General features: G+C 48.6%; 1 protein-coding gene across 1 annotated transcript in view; it reads right to left on the bottom strand.

Annotated features, from left to right (window-relative positions):
* The window catches only part of FRAS1 (Fraser extracellular matrix complex subunit 1), a 192,974-nt gene continuing 174,964 nt past the window's right edge, over positions 1 to 18,010 (bottom strand). Inside the window, exons 64-71 of the mRNA XM_044428485.1 lie at positions 14,540 to 14,690; positions 13,455 to 13,562; positions 12,348 to 12,507; positions 11,135 to 11,251; positions 6,989 to 7,155; positions 5,645 to 5,850; positions 3,012 to 3,158; positions 1 to 1,760 (exon numbers count right to left, since the gene is read on the bottom strand). Coding sequence (XP_044284420.1) covers positions 1,182 to 1,760; positions 3,012 to 3,158; positions 5,645 to 5,850; positions 6,989 to 7,155; positions 11,135 to 11,251; positions 12,348 to 12,507; positions 13,455 to 13,562; positions 14,540 to 14,690 — 1,635 coding nt within the window. The 3' untranslated portion in view covers positions 1 to 1,181. The remainder of the gene's footprint in view (positions 1,761 to 3,011; positions 3,159 to 5,644; positions 5,851 to 6,988; positions 7,156 to 11,134; positions 11,252 to 12,347; positions 12,508 to 13,454; positions 13,563 to 14,539; positions 14,691 to 18,010) is intronic.

The following is an 18,010-nucleotide window of genomic DNA, read 5'->3' as shown; positions in this document are numbered from 1 at the left end:
AAGAACTCTGGTTTCGTTCAGCCAGTTCACACAATCCATCAAGGGGACAGTAGGTCACCCGATAACATTAATCGATTGGATTAGCTTGCCTCCATTGATCAAAGGTCTGTGCTCAAGAGTTGATCTATAGAACCATTTGTGCTCATATAACCACCCTTATCCACAGTTATTACTTGATCTGAATAAATTCCTGACTGGAACTCTGGACAACCACTGCTAGTCCGAGTCGACAGTAGATGGACCAATGGAGGCAAACACTAACAACCCTGCTGCCTTGGGTTTTGCACATTATGGTGGGACTTCTCAGTTGGGAGGAAGCTCCCAGTGAAGGTGACATTTGTGTGAACCGGGGCCTCCATGAGGATGTGACCCGTGTGTCCATGATGCATTCAGAGAAGAGTGACTCAGCCGTGCTACACACCTGCACAGAGCTTTCATGTCACACAAAGGGCATCTCTGCGTGACACGGTCTGGCAGAGAGACCCTGCAGGCCTGAGGCCGTTGCCTGGGCTGACAATCGTGTGCAAGCTGACTTAAAAGTGATTCAGTTGCTTCTTGCTTCCATTTGTGCTACAACATGCTGCTCATTCCTAGAAACAGAGGAGCAACCGGTGTATAAATGCTGCATCGTAACAGGTCTGGAATAACTGGCCCGACAGAGGCTGCTGAGGAAGTTCAAATCCAACAGCGGCCAACTGTATGGAGGAAACATCCTGGGGAAAGGTTGCTCTCCCACACACAATAGTTATTTTGTGTATCTTCTACCTCCAGTGAAGCCTCATTTGCATGTGGCATCCGTCTCATTTTTAATGAACTGTTCTGCAGTGCAGCAAGCAGAGAAAGGATGAGATCTGGGAGCTGCACAGGTTGGGCGGAGGGACCTCCTCTAAGGTGATCCAAGAAACGCGATTCGGCATCTCTCAGCTCGGGAGCCTCATGCAGTTTTGCTCTCAATGAGGTAGCTCTGTTGTAGAGTGGAAGTGTGCGGAGACACGTTGCTCACTCATCACTCAAGCACATCAACACAAAAACGGTTTGCGCTTTCCTTTCTCCGCGAGATTGTTATAAAAATACCAGGATGTTTTCTTAAAAAATTTTATAGAAGTTTTTCTTTCTTTCCTTTTTTACAATTTATAAAAAGATGTATTACCAAAGCAAAAGCAAGAAAAGTGTGCACACCACTAAACTTCTGTCCCGTCGTGTAAATTGTTGTGAACTTTCACCTCCAGGTTCACCTGCTTGACCTTTGCCCCTTTGACCTTGCAGGCGCCTTCATTTTCACGGAGAATGTTCAGGGTTTTCACAGTGCAGTACTGTCTGTTTACGTTCTTCTTCTTGGCCGCCTCCACCGTGCTGTTGAGGGGGTATGGCTCCGTGATGTCCTTGGCGGCTTTTTTCTTTTTTCTGTGTTTCCGGCACTTCCGGGTCACGAAACAGAGGACCAAGAGGAGGAGCAGCAGCAGCATGGTGGCCGCGAAGGCACTGCCGATGGAGGCCCCCGTCTGGGACAGGGAGGTGGCGGCGACGGCCTCCTGGCGCTCCAGGTGGACAGACTTCATGTTCGTGCCGTTCTTGACCTGATCCCCTTCGTTGTCATAGATCAAGGAGTCGTCCAGGCTCGGGCTGCCTCTGTGGCCTGCAAGATCCCGGCGGTCGCGTTTCAGACGGTGAATGAGAGAACGTGGCACCCGGGGGCCCGCAATGGTCTCCGGGCCAATGATGTAGATCACCTGAAGATACCACTGGTGGCCAGTTTCCACCTGTTCAGAGAGGCGGAAAAGTCACAAAAACTAAGGACTGTAAGGGCTGCTTTGACTAAAATGCCTTCCTCTTAGACCCCAAGCCTAATTTTTCAGTTATGGGACTCAGCCCTAAAACAATTCAATGAAAAATAACTATTTATTGTAGGTATTACCCTTCAATTGTACTTCTAGGCCCATTTACAAGAAAGAACAGTGGAAAGGAAAATGGAGGAAGGAGGCCCCAAAGCCCTATGGGTTACATCCAATGGTGCTTTCCTGAGAGGGGGAGGACACGGCTGAGGGAATGGATTTCCCCCTCTCTTTTGCAGCTCCATGTTCCCCCATCTGCCCCAGAGCTGAAGAACCCTCTGGGCCACATGGAAGGGGCTGTAGTAGAGTGAGAGGATGGAGTAGTCCAGCTACGCAAGTGCAAGTCCCCTTGCACGAGGTTTGGATCCAACCCTGTATGTTTAATATTGTATCTCCAAGGAAAAATGAAACAAATTTGCTTGGTGCTGAAAGGACAACGAGGAAGATACATGGTGAACCTGTTCCTGGGGTCCGCATGCCACCACTGGGCCACCACCAGGAAGGCCCTGCCTGTAGTTGTTGTCTTCCCTGTCTCATGTGAAAGCCCTTCCACTGAAGATCTTAACATGTAGGTAACTCTATACATGGAGCTCATCTCTAAAACACCCTGGTCCTAAAACTGAAGGACTGAAGGGGAAAAAGTGGACTGGGCACCAGTGCAGTTGGGATGCCAATGTAATGCTAAGCTCCAGTTCAGATTTAAGTGTCATGTTCTGCCTTAACAGCAGCCTCTCAATGGTCTTCAAAGGCAGACCGATCTATACCTCCTTTCTGAAGTCTAACACGCAAGCTACCAGAGGGTGGGCGACTACGGCCAGGCTGTCGTTTTCCAAATAGTGTCAAAGGGCATATTGGCAAGGTGCTAAAAGACATCCTGAGCTACAGAAGCGGCTTGCACATCAGCGGCCCAGATGGAACAAGGAGGAGCCTCCGCTGGGAACATGGAGGAAGAAGAACCAGGGCACGGGAGGTGCAGTGCATCCCTGGGAAGACGCGTCACCTCCTCACTGCACTCCCGTGTCGCTTCATCTAATACTGGTGAAGACGCCTGTGGACAGAGGCAGGATGCCTCTCCCTGTGTCTGAATTCTTCACATCAAACATTAGCTGGACGAGACTGAATTTCACTTGAATTTAAACAACGAAATGTAATTGGGATGAAAACTTGTATCCTACAGACCTTATAAAGTGCATCCACCTTCATGGTAAAGCCATCGACTCCAGGCATGCTGCTGACCAGGTGGAAATCAGGTAACTCGGAGGCAAAATAGGCATCAAAAGGTACGTCATGGAAATATTTATCAGTCACTTCTGGTTGATTCCGGTCCTGCCATTTGAAGAAAACAGCATGTGAGAAAAAGGCCCATGGGTGACCCCACATGCTCTGCCCTGGGGACAAGAGCCAACCTTTCCAGGCCACATAGAAATATAACATTGCTTGGCAGAGGGAAGTCAGCTGGCACCCTACCGATCTACTGTGTTCCGATCTCAGATTTGGGGCAATTGCCCTATTCTAATCTATGGCTTTTATTCCAGATTAATTGTCCCACTCTCAAAGAAGTTCTTTACCTCTGTCTTTACCAGCCTGACCGGGGGGCGGGGGGGGGGCATTGCACCTAAACCCCGACTGCACTGCATGTGCTTTCTTCCCACTGCAACCGTGGTTCCCCCTGATCCTAAAGTGACTCAGCAATGCTGCTGGGACACTTGGGATGCAGACAATTCTCATAAAAGCTATGCTTTCTTTAAAAGAATACTTTCTCCAAATATTGGGAGGCTTGTGCTTTTACTGCAATCAGCCAAGATTTGTGTAGCGCAAGTATTCAAATCGAGGACTAGCTAGCTGGCGGCGAGTCTTTATCTGGGACAACGCTATGATTTTATGGTCTATGTTTCCATCGTCAGAAAGGTGCAGCCTGACCTTGTCACTCCCCCTAATTCCGTCCCTGCTGCACTTAAGCACACTGGGGAGCAGAGGGACCTGAGAAAATGGGGCCCGTCCACTGGCCATCCCAGCCTAGCATTGTGCGCCGCTGACAGGCCAAAGTCCTCCAAGGTCTCAAGAGAAGTTACTGGCGGTCCTTTTAACTGCAGGGGCTCAGAGCTCAGAGGCAGGGCTGGGAGGGAGCCCAGTGCCCTCTGCTCCTCTAGCATTTCACAGACTTCCCCTCATGCTTGGCCACATCTTGCAAAGCAAGCCAAGCGGAGCGGTCCATGAACGTCCGTGGGACGAAGCTGGTCCGAGAAGCGACCTTCTTCCACATCAGATGCAGTGGCACGGCAGAGGGATGTTGTCAGCGGTGTGTGGCGCTCACCAGGCATGGGCCCCCATGCAACCACGGGCAGCGCTCCTCTTCCACACCACGTGTAGCGGCTGCTTGAGCTGCTGCAGGTGCTGCGGAAGAGGGCGTTGCTTGCGCAGTGTGCAGGGCTTGGTTCCCGGCAAGCGCCTTGCAAAGGCTCACCAGGAACTCGGGGCCATTGCAAATCTCCCCTCTGAATTTCTGCATGGATACTTCTAGCCAGGGTAGAACAGTTTTGAGCCAGAGTAGCTTCCTAGGAGATGGAACCCAGGACCACACTAAGTACATGGTCTAAGGAACTTCAGGAAGCTCGCTTTCCCAAAAATAACCAGTCACAAATGGCAAATTCCATACCTGCAGGTCATATGCATAAGTTCATAATCTAGCCATCTCTGTTTTTGCCCTTGCCCTAAACTGCTGTTCTAGGATCTGAATTTGATTCCTTTGCATGTTGACCCCAGAAAATGAGCTTTTAAAGCTGAGTTCCAGTTTTGAGGCCTCTACAATTCCTCACATACCTTTTAACTTCTGAAGTCAGCTGGATGTAGCTGACTAGGCATCTGGTGTAGCTGCTTTGTGAACAAGTACTTGACGGAATGATATCCAGAACTAGCTTACCAGAATCAGTCCAACACTTTTTCCTGCTCGCAGCGGAAAACCCAAATGGTCCCGCTGCCCTTGTAATGCCACATCAGTAAAACATCACTAGCACCATCACTTCCTGCAGGGATTGTGCCCAGTACTCCTATAATGCAGCTCTCAAAGATCATTGACGTGGGATTCTGTTTTAGAAGTGGAGGAACAACTGGAAGTCTCAGTTGATTTTCCAAGCCGATGGACCTAGAGATAAGTAAGGCTTTTGCCAAGGATCAGACCATTCCGAACTCCGTGGGAAAGTTGAGTGCACAAGTTGAAGTGGGAGGGACCAATGTGCTCTGTGAGCATCTAGTCAAGAGGGCGGACCAACTGGGAAGTGTCAGGTGTCCCAGGTGATTGGCTGATATGCAGCAGGATCTACTTTGAAAGTGAAGTCAGCTCTTTTAGTTGGGAAGGAAGGAGGGGAATCTACTTGGATTCAGCCTGGAATCCACTTCATATCTTAAGTCACATTCTAACCAGGCTTGTGTCTCTTGTAACTTTCTGCAAGACTCTTCTTTTGTATCACAGAACAGGCCTGTCTGGTCAGTATTAACATAAACGGCTATTAGTGAGAAAGCTTCTGTCCTGTTCTGCTTAAAAGGAGGGGCTCACAATGTTGGTATTTAATGAATACTCCCAAATCTGCCACCTGAGAGAGATGGCTTCACTTTACCTAATGGTGAAGTGGGCCTATGGTTTAGCAAATAATTGATTTTGCAGTCTGGTAAGGTACCACTTGTTAAAAGTCTGCAATCGTCTTCTGTACCACCCAGCCAAACATGTGGTTCAGTGACGGTCTGTACCCATCCCAAGTCCAAGGAAGAGACAGTTCAAAGCACCTCTTTAAGGATGCTACAAATATATTATATACCAGCAGTAGAAATCTGTGCTTCAGGAGCTTGCTGGGTTGGATGCAGCCATACTGGGGTCCCTCATTATATATGGTTCCGGTTGGGTCAAAGAACGGCACATAGCCATCTTTCCCAGTGCAAAGATACACTTTTTCCAGCTGCAGTTTGTAGGCAGAGTTGAGGTTTTGTTCAGGGTTCCACATGACCCGGCCATAGAGGATCTGACCTAGGAAAGTAAATACACAAAGAGTCTGGTTGATGCAATTCTTCGATTTGGTACTACATCACTGGCACCCCTATAGGATTGGCATAAGGACTGCTTGCATGTCCAGATTGGTCTGGACTGGCGGAACTAATTATGGATCCAAGAAAATGAAGCAATGTTTGGCTGGTGAGAGAAGGAGAAAGAGAGAAAGAAGTGGGGAGGGGATCTATCTATATTTCATGGGCTTAATATTTTTTTTGACTCCTAGCTCTGGGGCTTGATGGAAAGGAAAGTATAGGGAGACCCTGAAGGAAAGTGAATATTCATGAGAACTTCACAAATCTTACACATTTTTAAATTATAAAAAGGCATCTCCACAAGCTTCTACAACCATGTCTTACAGTATATGCACATTACAAGGGTTTAACCTCTATGGCTCCTTGCCACTCACATGGCCAAGCGATGGCCTTTGGGATTCTATCGTTCTTTTGGGTGCCACTATATCAATTGCTGGGAAGCCCTCCTGGACGTGGTGTGCTTTGGAGGTTAGACTGCAATTCCCATCATGCCCAGCCATCATGGCCAAGAAGTAACAGGAGTTGCAGCCCAATACCTCTGGTTCTGGAAGGATGTCCTTAGGGCGTCCTTCCACCTTTTTCTTGTAGGATTTGAATTCCAAGGTTCTGGATAAGAAAGGCAACACCTTGGCTCTAAAAGAAGCTACCAGCCATGTTCAGCGTCCACAGGGATGCGTGATGTAGCTGGTGCTTGAATGGAACCTTTGCAGGACGTTCTGGACTGTGAGTGAGCCACTGTGTACATGAATGGTTTGCCTTTTCTAGGCCAAATTGACCGCAGGACACATAGGCCTATGGCTACATCTTGGCCCACCTTTATGCCCCAGCTGCAATTTAAGATGAGCACTTTTGCTCAATAGCAAACACCTCCTTGTACTTTCACTCCAGGCTGACACATCACTTTCTGATACTTGCCTAGCTATAAAACTGGCTTCTGGCAGGAGACGTGTCCAACTCACATTCTGTTTAGTCAAGACTACAATCTCACGGATAGGGCATTAAACCCCAGTGCGTAATTCTGTTAGGAAAAGGAATACCTAAAACAACAGCACCCCAATCCAGTGGGAAAGCGGACACCGTACCCTTTGAAAAAGCCCCCTTGTAGTCCATCTCCGCCATGGACATTTCCAGTGTGGTGGGATCCATCAGAAACACTTTCTCGTTGTTGCAGAGCTGAAACTCGGTGTTCAGGGAGTACACGACAGGAACCGGACGGTTTGTTTGCTGAAAGGCAATTGGAATCAAAAATCTAAATGGGGAAGAAAGAAAGAGAGAAAGGGGGGACAATGAAACAACCTCAAAACGAAGGCAGCGTGTCAGTCACACTTTCCCCGCCCTCTGTGCAACTCTACACGGCCTTTGCCAAGGTGGCTGCTTCACATTCTGATTTTTATCTTCTTGGGCTGCATGGCACCACCATTTCTTATGGCCGACTTCAGCCCCCCTTAATCTGGTGCCCTCCAGACAATCTGGATTCCAATCCCCACTGTAGTCCCAAGCATCTGGAAGCATCTGGAAGGTGCCTGCCTGGGGAAGGGTGGGGTGCCTTGGGATCACAGCACCTGCTGAGACGCCTCTCCCAGCCACCGTCTGGACACTCTGATCAATATTCAGGGCTCTCCTCCAACTGGCACTGTGGCAAATGCCCTCTGGGACAAGGCAGTGAGCAACCCTAATTAGTCTGCCGGCTGATCACAGGCCTTGCTTCAACTCATGCTAGCTATTTCAGTTGTCTGCATACATTCCCCAGTGAAATGCTATGACTGCATTTTACACTGTATTTTACCGTGTGTTATGTGCTGTTGTGTATTTCTCAGGGAACTCAGAAATAAAATCATCTATCAGCTAGGGCGTTTTAATGCTGGTGGGGTGGGAAGGCTGGTTTAGCTGAGGCACCTCACTTCAGCTTGGACAATATTTAGGATTTATTTATTTACTGTATTTATAAGTTGCCTGTTAGCGACATGTTTTGTGGGCAGCCATTACAAATTAAACTGCCTGTGTGAATGATGACATACAGTTTATTGAATACAAGGAAAAAATATGGCTGCAACGTATAAACAAAAGCAAGCAAGCCTACAACACGCCCCCCCCCCCCCCACGGCTTCCCTGTGGCCTTATTGGCCAGGGAATGCTCTGTGGACTTCCAAAATGGCATCAATTCCTCTCCCTGTGTGGAGAACAAAAAACAGGGCCTCTTGCCACAGATTTTATAAAGTTCTTCTCTCCCACTATTGCAGAGCCTGCTAATAGGTACAAAAGATCCAATTCCCCTTCCTAGAAAACAGGCTGTGGGTGGGGTGAAGCTATCTCAAGAAGTCAAACAGTTTTGTTCTCACAGCAAAGCAGCCCTTATCTACAGGCTGACTGGGGAAGGCAGCAATCATCTGGTGCTCCTCCTTAGGTCTTGCTATGGCTTCAAGAACCTATCCTGGCCTTTGGAAACTGGGCAAGTACAATACACTACCTGCTGAATCTTAATCTCCTAGTCATTTTTCTGTAGGGTTCATTCAATACAAGAATCCTTGACTCTGCCCAGCCCTCAGCTTCAGGGTCCCCTCCTTAAGGAAAACAATTGAGGCAGGCAAGCTTCCAGACAGAAATTTCAGATTATACAGATACACCTCAGTTGGCTTTATTCCAAGAGTGGGCACATGGTCCACAAGACATAATAAGCCGATTTGTGTCCTCCAGATATTTTGGCCCATCACTCCCATAATCCCCGGCCAGCATAATCAATGCTCCGGGATGACAAGACATGCCATTCAAAACACCTGGAAGATACCAGGTTGCCTGGGGTTCCTTCCCCCATTCACTTTTTGGCCATAAGTGAATGAATGCTCAGACCTCCCACAATGTATTTGGGAAATAAATAAACAGCCATTCATTTATTGTTGATGTGTGCATATTGCTTGATTTGCTAAAAAGACATCAAAGCAGTAAACAACAATTTAAGGTGACACTACCTAACACAACAAAAATGCAAATACTACAAATAGCATACAACTAGAGAAAGGGTAATTTAGAAAAAAGTGTCTTCACAGCCTTTGTAAAAGCTAAGGGATGGAGAACCGATCGTGGGTCTTGCGGGAGTGCATCCCACAGTCTGAGAGCCATACAGAAGAAGATTTTCTAGCAAGGCCAACAGAGTCCTCTTTGCGTAATGGAGCCTCTTCTGCAGATCTAATGATCCAGCAGATTCATGGTGAGACAGATGGGCGGGTCCATTAATGGTGCAACTCGATGCATATTTAGGGTGCAACTTTGTCATGTCTCGCCAGAGAAAACCTCCTTACAAGGCTGGCTGGAGAACGCTGGGGGGTGTAGGTCTTTCTGTATAGGATTGTGCCGTAAAGGTAGAAGCACACCTTGAACTGAGCCTGAAGAGCAGTTGGCAACCCCTGCAGGTCTTTCCCCTGCAGAAATTCCCCTGGAGATTCCAAGATGGCAACAGAGCAACAGCCTCTCTGTTGAGCAACCTCAGTTTTAGTTTATTTTTATTATCTGCTTAGTTATTCATTTTAATTCTTATTCTTATCTAGTAGTGTTTTAAAATCAAGCCTCCTACAAAAGACACTGTATCTCAGATCTGCAAATTCTTGGAAATATTATACAAGCCTTTGTTGCAATGTCGAGGAACAAGAACAACTTACACAGCAGCACTAGCTCAGGTTTATCTACTCTGCCCGAGCCGACTAAGAAACCAAATTGAAGATTATGTGAGGCATGCAAAGACCGTAAGAAATAAGGACAAGACGTATCTTCTTTATTCTATTTCTACTTCTATTCCTTCTACCCCTTTGTGTTGATCTGTAACTGGACTTGCTCAGCATCATTACTCTTCTGGGAAAAGAGCTTCATCCAGAGAGCTCCACGATGATGCTAAATTGTTAGCAGACGTTCCTCCTCCCTGCCGCATTTTGGAGCGGGCTGCCGACGTGCCAACGGTGTCCAGCATCCGCCATGTCTCTGCGTATCATCCAAAGCGGTGCTTAGGCTGCCGTGATCCCAAGATCACAGCTCTCAGCCCCTCTTGTCCTGCACGGTGCTGGCTTTTCAGCACCACCGTTAGACCGACAGCAAGATGTCTTTGAAGGAATATTGTCAAAGGCTCGGTTTGGGGTGAGCAAATTGGCACGGCAGCTAACAAGGCTCCTCTGCCCATAGTTCCCTTCGAAGTGGAAGCAAGGAAAAGAACATTATATATTGCAGGAAGTGTAATGTTCTTGCGCCTTGAGCAGAAGGGTTTATAGTCTCCTTCCCTTGTTCTTGTCATCTGCTTGCATGAACAAACCAACAAACCATGATTTGCTTTTTTACATCAGTAATTTGTCTGTTAGCGAACACAGAAACAGTGCCACATACGAGCAAGAATATCTGTAAACAAGCAGTTTTGCAACGAGACAGGACTACCTGGTAGGCCACAAAATAGTATTTTTTCAAAGCTTGTGTTTGAATGAACCTTATTGATTATTAGACGCTAGAAAGATATCCATCATTAAGGTTGAGTGCAGGCATCCATGCATGGAGGAGGAGGGCTTGTAATTCCTAAGAAATCCCGAAGGTGCCACGCTCTTTGTGTATAAAAGCTTCTTCGCCACCTCCACCACCTTCCCCGGAACATCTGGCATCTTCAAGTTAAAGGGATGCACTGGGGACATTGGGGTGCTTGTTGTTAGGTTGCTCCCCATCCAAACGTCCTCAGACACGGATATCCAATCCCACCCAATCTGTCCTGAAGGAACCAGTTCTTGGTCAGAACAGGAAGCAACTGCTTTTAGCTTGTATGGAGAGAGGAGCAGGTTCTCTTTACACTTCTTTATTTCCCTCCCCCTTCTCCCAGATCAACCTGTCCCTTCACTGAGATTCTGTGTACAGGCCTCCCACAAGTACATCTGGCAGGGGAGGGTCTTTCCAGCCGTGGTGCCCCACCTTCGCAATTCTCCCACTGCAGGCACCACGGATGGTGTACTCTTGCCAACTGACCTGCATACCCAAGCATTAATTTTAATTAAAACTAATTCCAGTTTTAACTCAGTTAAGTTGTTGTTGTTGATCATTGTATTGCAGCTGAACTGTCATTTAAATGCACTCTTCACACTTTTCTGTGACTGGACAAGGAAGGGCATTCTATAACAATGCAAATAACAATAAATCATCAATCAATATACTACTGCAAAGTGATAAATATTCCCTGCAGGAGGAGCAAGCTGCAAAAATCTCCTTACTTTTCTGGAGCATGAGCAGTGCAGGGTAAGGGCTTGTCTCCCGGATCAACCCAGGACTGCGTAGGCTGCACTGTACATGGTATTAAGTAGATGGTGTATTCTCCCGAGTAGTCCTTCCTGGAAACAGAAAGGAGGCACCATAGTAACAGGATTGATTTGCAAGCTATTTATAACCTAAAAAGCGTTGCTTATGGGACAAAATGGCTGCTACTTCAAAGAGAGTAAAACGCCAGCACGGAAACAGGGTTGAGGATTAGCAATTGGCCTGAACGCCCTCTGAACCCCTGGGAGGCTGACAGGTCACGTGACAAATCTGGACTCTAAAAGAGCACCCAGGTAGAGCTGGTTCTTCCATCACCACAACTTCTAGTGATCGAAGGGTGCTGCTGAGTAATGTGGTCAGTCGATGGGGATGAATTGCCCTCAGTCCCACAGATGTCCTACAGACCCTAAAAAATGTCCTGGTCTCCAAATCCCTAATTTGGATCCCTAGCTGTTGGGCGTGAGAAAGACAGTTGCTCCTGGCATGCCTTCCCAAGACCACCTGACTGGAACTCGGAGGAAGAGCAGGAGGAGGTCTGGGCATGTGGGACAATTCCAGAGGTTGAGATGCAGAGAAGGAGAGGCGCTTCTCTTACCACCAGACTTGCCAGGTGCACAGGTGGCCTCTGAGAATAGCCAAGATGTGCAGCCACTGGGAGGGGGCTTGGAACAGGGGACTTTCTGAAAGACAGACGAGGCGCACACAGCTCTCGAGCCCATGATCCAGTGTCAGCAGAGGAGGGCAGCCCAATTAAATGATCGGCATTCAGCGAGAAAGCATGCTCATTTCCAAAAGGTCCCTCCCGAAGGGAAGGGCCCCAGGCATGCTCACAAGGAAAGCCCTTGGAGGTGGATAGCAGATTGGGTTCAACAAACCGCTCTGTGCATGCTCTGGGGTTCCTTCTGGGTGTTTGTGCCTCTGGAAATCACGTCAGTCAATAAAGAACGTTTTGCAAGAAAAACCTGAGTTCTGCATGTGTGAAAGGAGGAACCCCAGAGCAAGACGCTAGCAAGGGTCAGCCTGTTGCACTTCCTCCACCGTCCCAGGGTGAGGCATGTTATGCTCCGGCCTTCCTCCGCCCTGCTTGCTCCACGTGATCCTTTGACTGGAACAGAGGACGGGCTAACGCTGCCAGCGGCTTCGGCGGCAGCCAATAGCGTTGCTTCTGACCTGCTATATGAGCTGGTTGCTCTCCAGAGCTGATAAGGCGAGTCAAAAGTCTGGCCGCTCCACAACAGCTGCAGGTCAAACTCGATCCCTCCGAGGTGATCAGGAGTCATGATGAAAGACTTTGCATCCGGCAGGGTGTGGTGCTCCATCACAAAGTGCCCTGTGAAGACAGGAGGCAAGTATATTCGTAACACAACATATTCATGGTGTGGACAACCGTCAGGCATGCGGAAGCCTGCAGTGCAAAACATCTGGAAGGCACCAGGCTGGGGAAGGCTCATCTCCTCACCCATCCAAATATTCACTCCCCCAGGCCTCTGGCCAGGGTGCCTGTGACTGACAGGACCTGAAGCACAAAACATCTGGAGGGTCCGGGTGTTATCTCAGCAATATACACAGGAATGTCCTCCAACTTGGTGTCTGCCAGTTCTTGGATTACAAATCTGGCTTATTGTATTAACAAGGCACCTCCCTCCTCCTCCTCCCCGGCACATGATCCTTTGCAGCTTTGAACATCTATTTGGAGCAGAGCAGAGCTGCACCCAACCAGAATCTGGAGTTGTGCTATGGCTTCGAGCAAGAACGGATGCATCTGCAGCATCTGCCCAAGACCAGCTACTTTCTGGTAGGTTCTGGGCCTACTCTTGAGCAGCCCAGGATGTCTTGGCCTGCGCTGCACCAACCTGCCCGGCTAAAAGCCTCCACTGCGATGGAGAGCGGCACCATCGGGAGACTGGCCCTGGATCTCAAGAGACATAGAGGCAGCAGGATGCATGGAAGGCAGGCAGGCAATACCCTGTGGTCTCCGCATTTTGGCACACGCCAGCAGTCTAGAGATCCCTCTGATCCCCATCACCACTCTGCTTCCAGGATTTAGCTTAAGCCAGGAGTAGTGGGACTCACCCTCTGGGCCACCTCTGGGCTTAACCCTTGGACTAGCAAAGAAACACCAAAGAGGAGTACCTCTGAAGCTGTGCAGAGCTCCCCTTTCCCACCCTGGAAAAACCTCTGTGCACATCTGGACTTAGGCTGGGGATTCTGGGGCAGAAACCACCATGTTCTTCCAAAGGGCTTCACTGCAGCATTGTTCATTGGGGAATGCGTTACCTCTGAACTTGGCATGGGTCTTGAACTCAATGACCAGCCGGCCATCCTCTCGGATGTAAATCCTTATGATCTGCAGCCGGGCAGAAAGGACGCTGTCTGTCTGGATACCTGCAGGACATGAAACAAGCCATTGGAGGAATCAAGGAATGTCGGGGAGCAATCCTGCTCGGGGTGAGCAACATCTTAAAACTTCCAGCCTGAACAAGCTGTGCTAGCTGCTTCGCTGAGGTGGCAAAAGGGACCTCGGAGAAGAGGTCCGGTGGATGTTCTGGAGGCAAGGAAGAGACCTCTGTCATGGCAGCCCTTTGGCCTCCCCCCCCTTTGAAGCACTGCAGCTAAGACAACTGCAATCAGCCACCTGCCTGTTTTGCAGAGCAGAAGGAGCACAATCTTCACCTCCTCCCACCCTGCATAGGCCTGTAATCCTGGAATTTGGAGGGTGTCAGGCATCCCTGTAGGATTGTGCTCATAGGTTGCCGAACCTATGAACTACCTGTCTTGCGACCAGTAGATTCCCTTCCTCCACTTTGCTACCTTTTGTTTCTGACAAAGCTCACTTTTCTATTTGGCCCACAATCCTAAACACACCTGCTAGTAAGCCTCACTGACCACAGCGGCTCCTGGGTGAAGAGGCATGGACTGGCCCTGCTGGTTTGCTAGGTTTGCATGACTGCAGGCCACCGGTGCAGTGCAGCAAGCTAGCGATCCCTGCTTGCCGCTTGACTTTCACTGAAGAATAATCCAATGCAGGTGCGGCACGGTGGTTAACATGTCAGTCTGGGTCTTGGAGGACCTGGGTTCGAGTCACAACTCAGCCATGAAGCTCACTGGCTGACTTTGGACCAGTCACTGACTCACCGCCTAACCTGCCTCCCTGGGTTGTTCTGAGGATGAAATGCAGTGAAGATTCATATATACAGCCTTTGGCCCCTTGCAGGGAAAGTGGGACTGCAATATAACCAAGTGTAGACTAAATACCCTGCGTGGAGTTCCCAGGCAGACCCCCATCCAGGCTTTTGGCCAGATTCAGCCCTGCTTAGCCTCACAGAGGTACCAGCTGCCTCTGAAACGGCCTGGCCACCTACCTGTCCTCCACAGAACAGTGTCATAGAAGAAGGAAAACTCCATCTCAGTGTGATGTTCAAGGGAAGCCCATCCTCTGGGTGCCGTCACGTAAATGTAGGAGACGTACAGAGGCACGTGGACTGTCAGGAAGGACTGGGCTGAATCTCGGACCTATCGCAGAGGCAGAGAGAAATACTTCAGTGCCTCCACCAGCCACGCGCAGAAGGCGCCTCTCTTTTGACCCAAGCAGTGGGGAACGGGGTCAGTGGATCACACAACGCGAAGCAGTCTGGTGCTGAGGTGAGACCTGCACCCACATCTCGTTGGTCCAAACCGTGGCAAATGGGCCACGGTTTCTTCCCCAAGCTCTTTGGAAAGGAAAAGAGATAAACAACAGCCATGCTCCTGTTGTTCTGGCCTTCCCCTCCACCATCCACGCTCCGGCCTTCCCCTCCACCTTCGAAGCAGATCCAGACAAGAGACTTCTTCAGTACGCTGCACTGGGCTAGCCGGGCTGGCTTTGTGATTCAAAAGATGCATTACAGAGGTTCTTAAAAGAAGACATCAGCGAAGTTAGGGGGCCAGCCAAATAGGGTAATATGACTCCTGCTAAGAAGTTGGGTCCAGGCACATCTCCTTCCCCAACCAAAAGGAGTTAGCTCCACCCTCAGGGCAGTTTCCACTACTTGTGGGCCAGACGGCAGGATGTCGTGAGGCCATAACTCACGTCCCAGTTACTCACACAGATGCAGGCAATAAAAGCTAAGACCTTTCTTCCAAATGACTACAAGATCTACGTGTACGACAGATAGTGCAGGAGCTACCGTAGAGCAACACAGTTGCCCCCTCCTTTCTCATCTCCTAGTCCGTCCGTCCCTACGGGGGCTGGATAAGCGTCTCTCTCTCTCCTTCTCTTGCTTTGTCTCTCTTCTAATTGGTCTAAGCGTCGAAGTCTCCTCCTCAGCTGGGCACTCTCCATGGCAACCAACTATCCATCCTGATTTCCAGGAACTTGCTCGAAAACTTGAGAGTCAGGTGACCGGGGGGGGGGGGGGGTTTGTGCCATGGGCACCAAGTATAAATCTCCCTGCTCTAAAGTCTGATCCTCGCTGGGGGCTTCTGGCCCTCTTTCGTGTGCTAACGCCTCCTCCAAGTCGTTAGACACAACACAGGAAGACCTGGTGCTACCCAACTGGTCCGTTTCTTTGAACTGATGCTGGACTCCAGGACTCACGAAGTTATATCTGCTCCCTCTATCTCTGCCTGTTCAATGGTGTTTACCTGAGAACAAGAGATGGTTTGATTCTCATCAACATTCGGGCATATGTTGGGCCTGGCTGCCCTTGGCATTTCCACCACGAATCCTAATCCTGCCTCTTTTCCCAGTTCTGATTCAGATTCTGAGGTAGCCACCTAGGAATGCTCTATTCTGGGAGATGCAGATCCAAACCACACAGTTCCATCCATATCATACTTTCTACTTTGACTGATGTGAAAAGGCAAGAGCTGTGATCCCTCTTTGTACAATTCTTGCAACTCTTGGAGAGGAAGTTGAGAAGCTATCACAGAAAATGGGTGCCTTTCCTTTGAATGTTATTCAGGGCTGCTGCATGAGCCACGGCTGCCCACCCACCACGGCTGCCGTCACGTTTTCTCCTGTACCACATTTCCTACCCACATCCCACGCTGAGCTGCATCTCCCATCCCCTGTGCATCTTCCCACCCACCTGCACATCGCTGCTGCTACAGGTGCTCTCTGAAGAGCTCCAGGGGTCAGTGCAGCTCTCCAGAGAGTTGGCTGGGAACATTGGCTCAGATGGGATCCCTCCCCAGAGTCAGCTCATGTGGGAGGCATGTCCCTGGAGGCAATGAGCATTTTTATAGCCTAATTTTTTTAATTAATGTTACAATTAACTACAATTCAAAGAAAAACTTCCAGTAAAACATGTCGCATTAACATATAATTAAAATAAATCATAAAAACAAGGTGTACCCCATGCAGAACATGTTGAAAACTCATTCAAAAATTCCTTCAAGAAATTTCCCCCTTCCAAAATATCAGTGACTCTTGAAAAAGTTCAAATCCTTTCCTTGTTTTAAACATATATTCAATAAATGCACCCCAAATCTCATTAAAATTATTTTTCTTTATATCCCCCTTTCTCACTTTAAAATCACGTTAATTTATCATTAATAGCTATATTCCAGACTTCTTGATACCAATTACAAAATTGGTAATCATAATTTACTTTTGAGTTCTTAGCTATGATTCATCTCACAGCTGTTGTTAAATTTGTTATTAATTCTTTATTATTCTAACTCCATTGTTTCTGATCAAATATTGAAAATAATGTAATCTCAGGGCATATTTCAATATTTAAACTTAGCGTTTTACTACTCTCTTTAAAAAGCTCTTTCCAGAACTTCATTATATATTCACATTCCCACCACCTATAAAAATGCGTACCTCCTCCACAGCCACATCTCCAACATAAATTAGAATATTTACTGTCTATGCAATTCAATTTCACTGGGGCTAAGGACCATTTCCATACTAATGTATAAAAATTCTCCTTTATTCTTACTGATGCAAATTTTAGTAGCCTAGCTTATTAATTGCCTACACTGCTCTTGAAGAAGCTGCGCTGCTCAGGCACCGAGTTGCTCTGAGAATCCTCAGTGGAAGCTTAGGTGCAGAGCCTGGTGGTCACTCAATGAGACCAGCATTTGCCACAGTGGAAGTGGCCGGGACACCTGCTCGGCATCACCCTCCTGCATGAAATCTGCCACCCCTCCCACTCAGCTGCTGAGGGCAGGCGATTCACCCCACCTCACAGGAGGGCCGGCCCTGGCTTAATTGCTGCTTATTGGAGCAAGCATGACCAAACACCTGGGCCTTCCATCTTTCCCTCTGAACAAAGCATGGCGAAACTGAGGTGATGGGCGAAGCAGCTTTCTGGGGCTGTTGGCATTACTGGGTAATTTGGGTTTCTTTGTTTTCAGGAATACCCAAGTGCCTCCTATTTAAAGGTATTATTAGAGGTAGAAGCTGCTGAATTCTCTTTGTACTCTGCACATATTCCCAGGACAAACTCATCTAATTTTTGTGAAACCCCCCTCCATACCCTGAGCCCCATCTTGCATTGTGCAGGAGGAAACACCCCCGCAAAAAAGACCCCAAAGGTTTTTCAAAGGGTTCAGTTAGCTGCAGAGAAGAGAAGTAGGAAACCTCTCTTCTGCGAACTTCCTGAAGCCACCATACGCTAGAAAGCCATCCAAGGGCCTTGACCCGCTGCCTTTGCAGTGGAGTTTTCCCCCCTCCGTGGCTGTAGACAGTCTTCCCGCTTCAGGGGGAAATTTCCCGCTCAGGGTTCCTCCAAGGCACCACCAGAATGTTCCACTGTGGCTCCTCTGCAGAGGTTGGGGTCGCAGTCTTGGAAGGAGGAGGAGAAAGGGGCACACCAGTGGGCAGAGACAGGAAAGGACAACCC

Source organism: Varanus komodoensis, unplaced genomic scaffold (genome assembly GCF_004798865.1).
Source record: "Varanus komodoensis strain SLA01 unplaced genomic scaffold, ASM479886v1 scaffold2, whole genome shotgun sequence".
Lineage (NCBI taxonomy): Eukaryota > Metazoa > Chordata > Lepidosauria > Squamata > Varanidae > Varanus > Varanus komodoensis.
The sequence above is the reverse complement of the archived record's forward strand: the minus strand, read 5'-3'. Positions and strand labels throughout refer to the sequence as shown.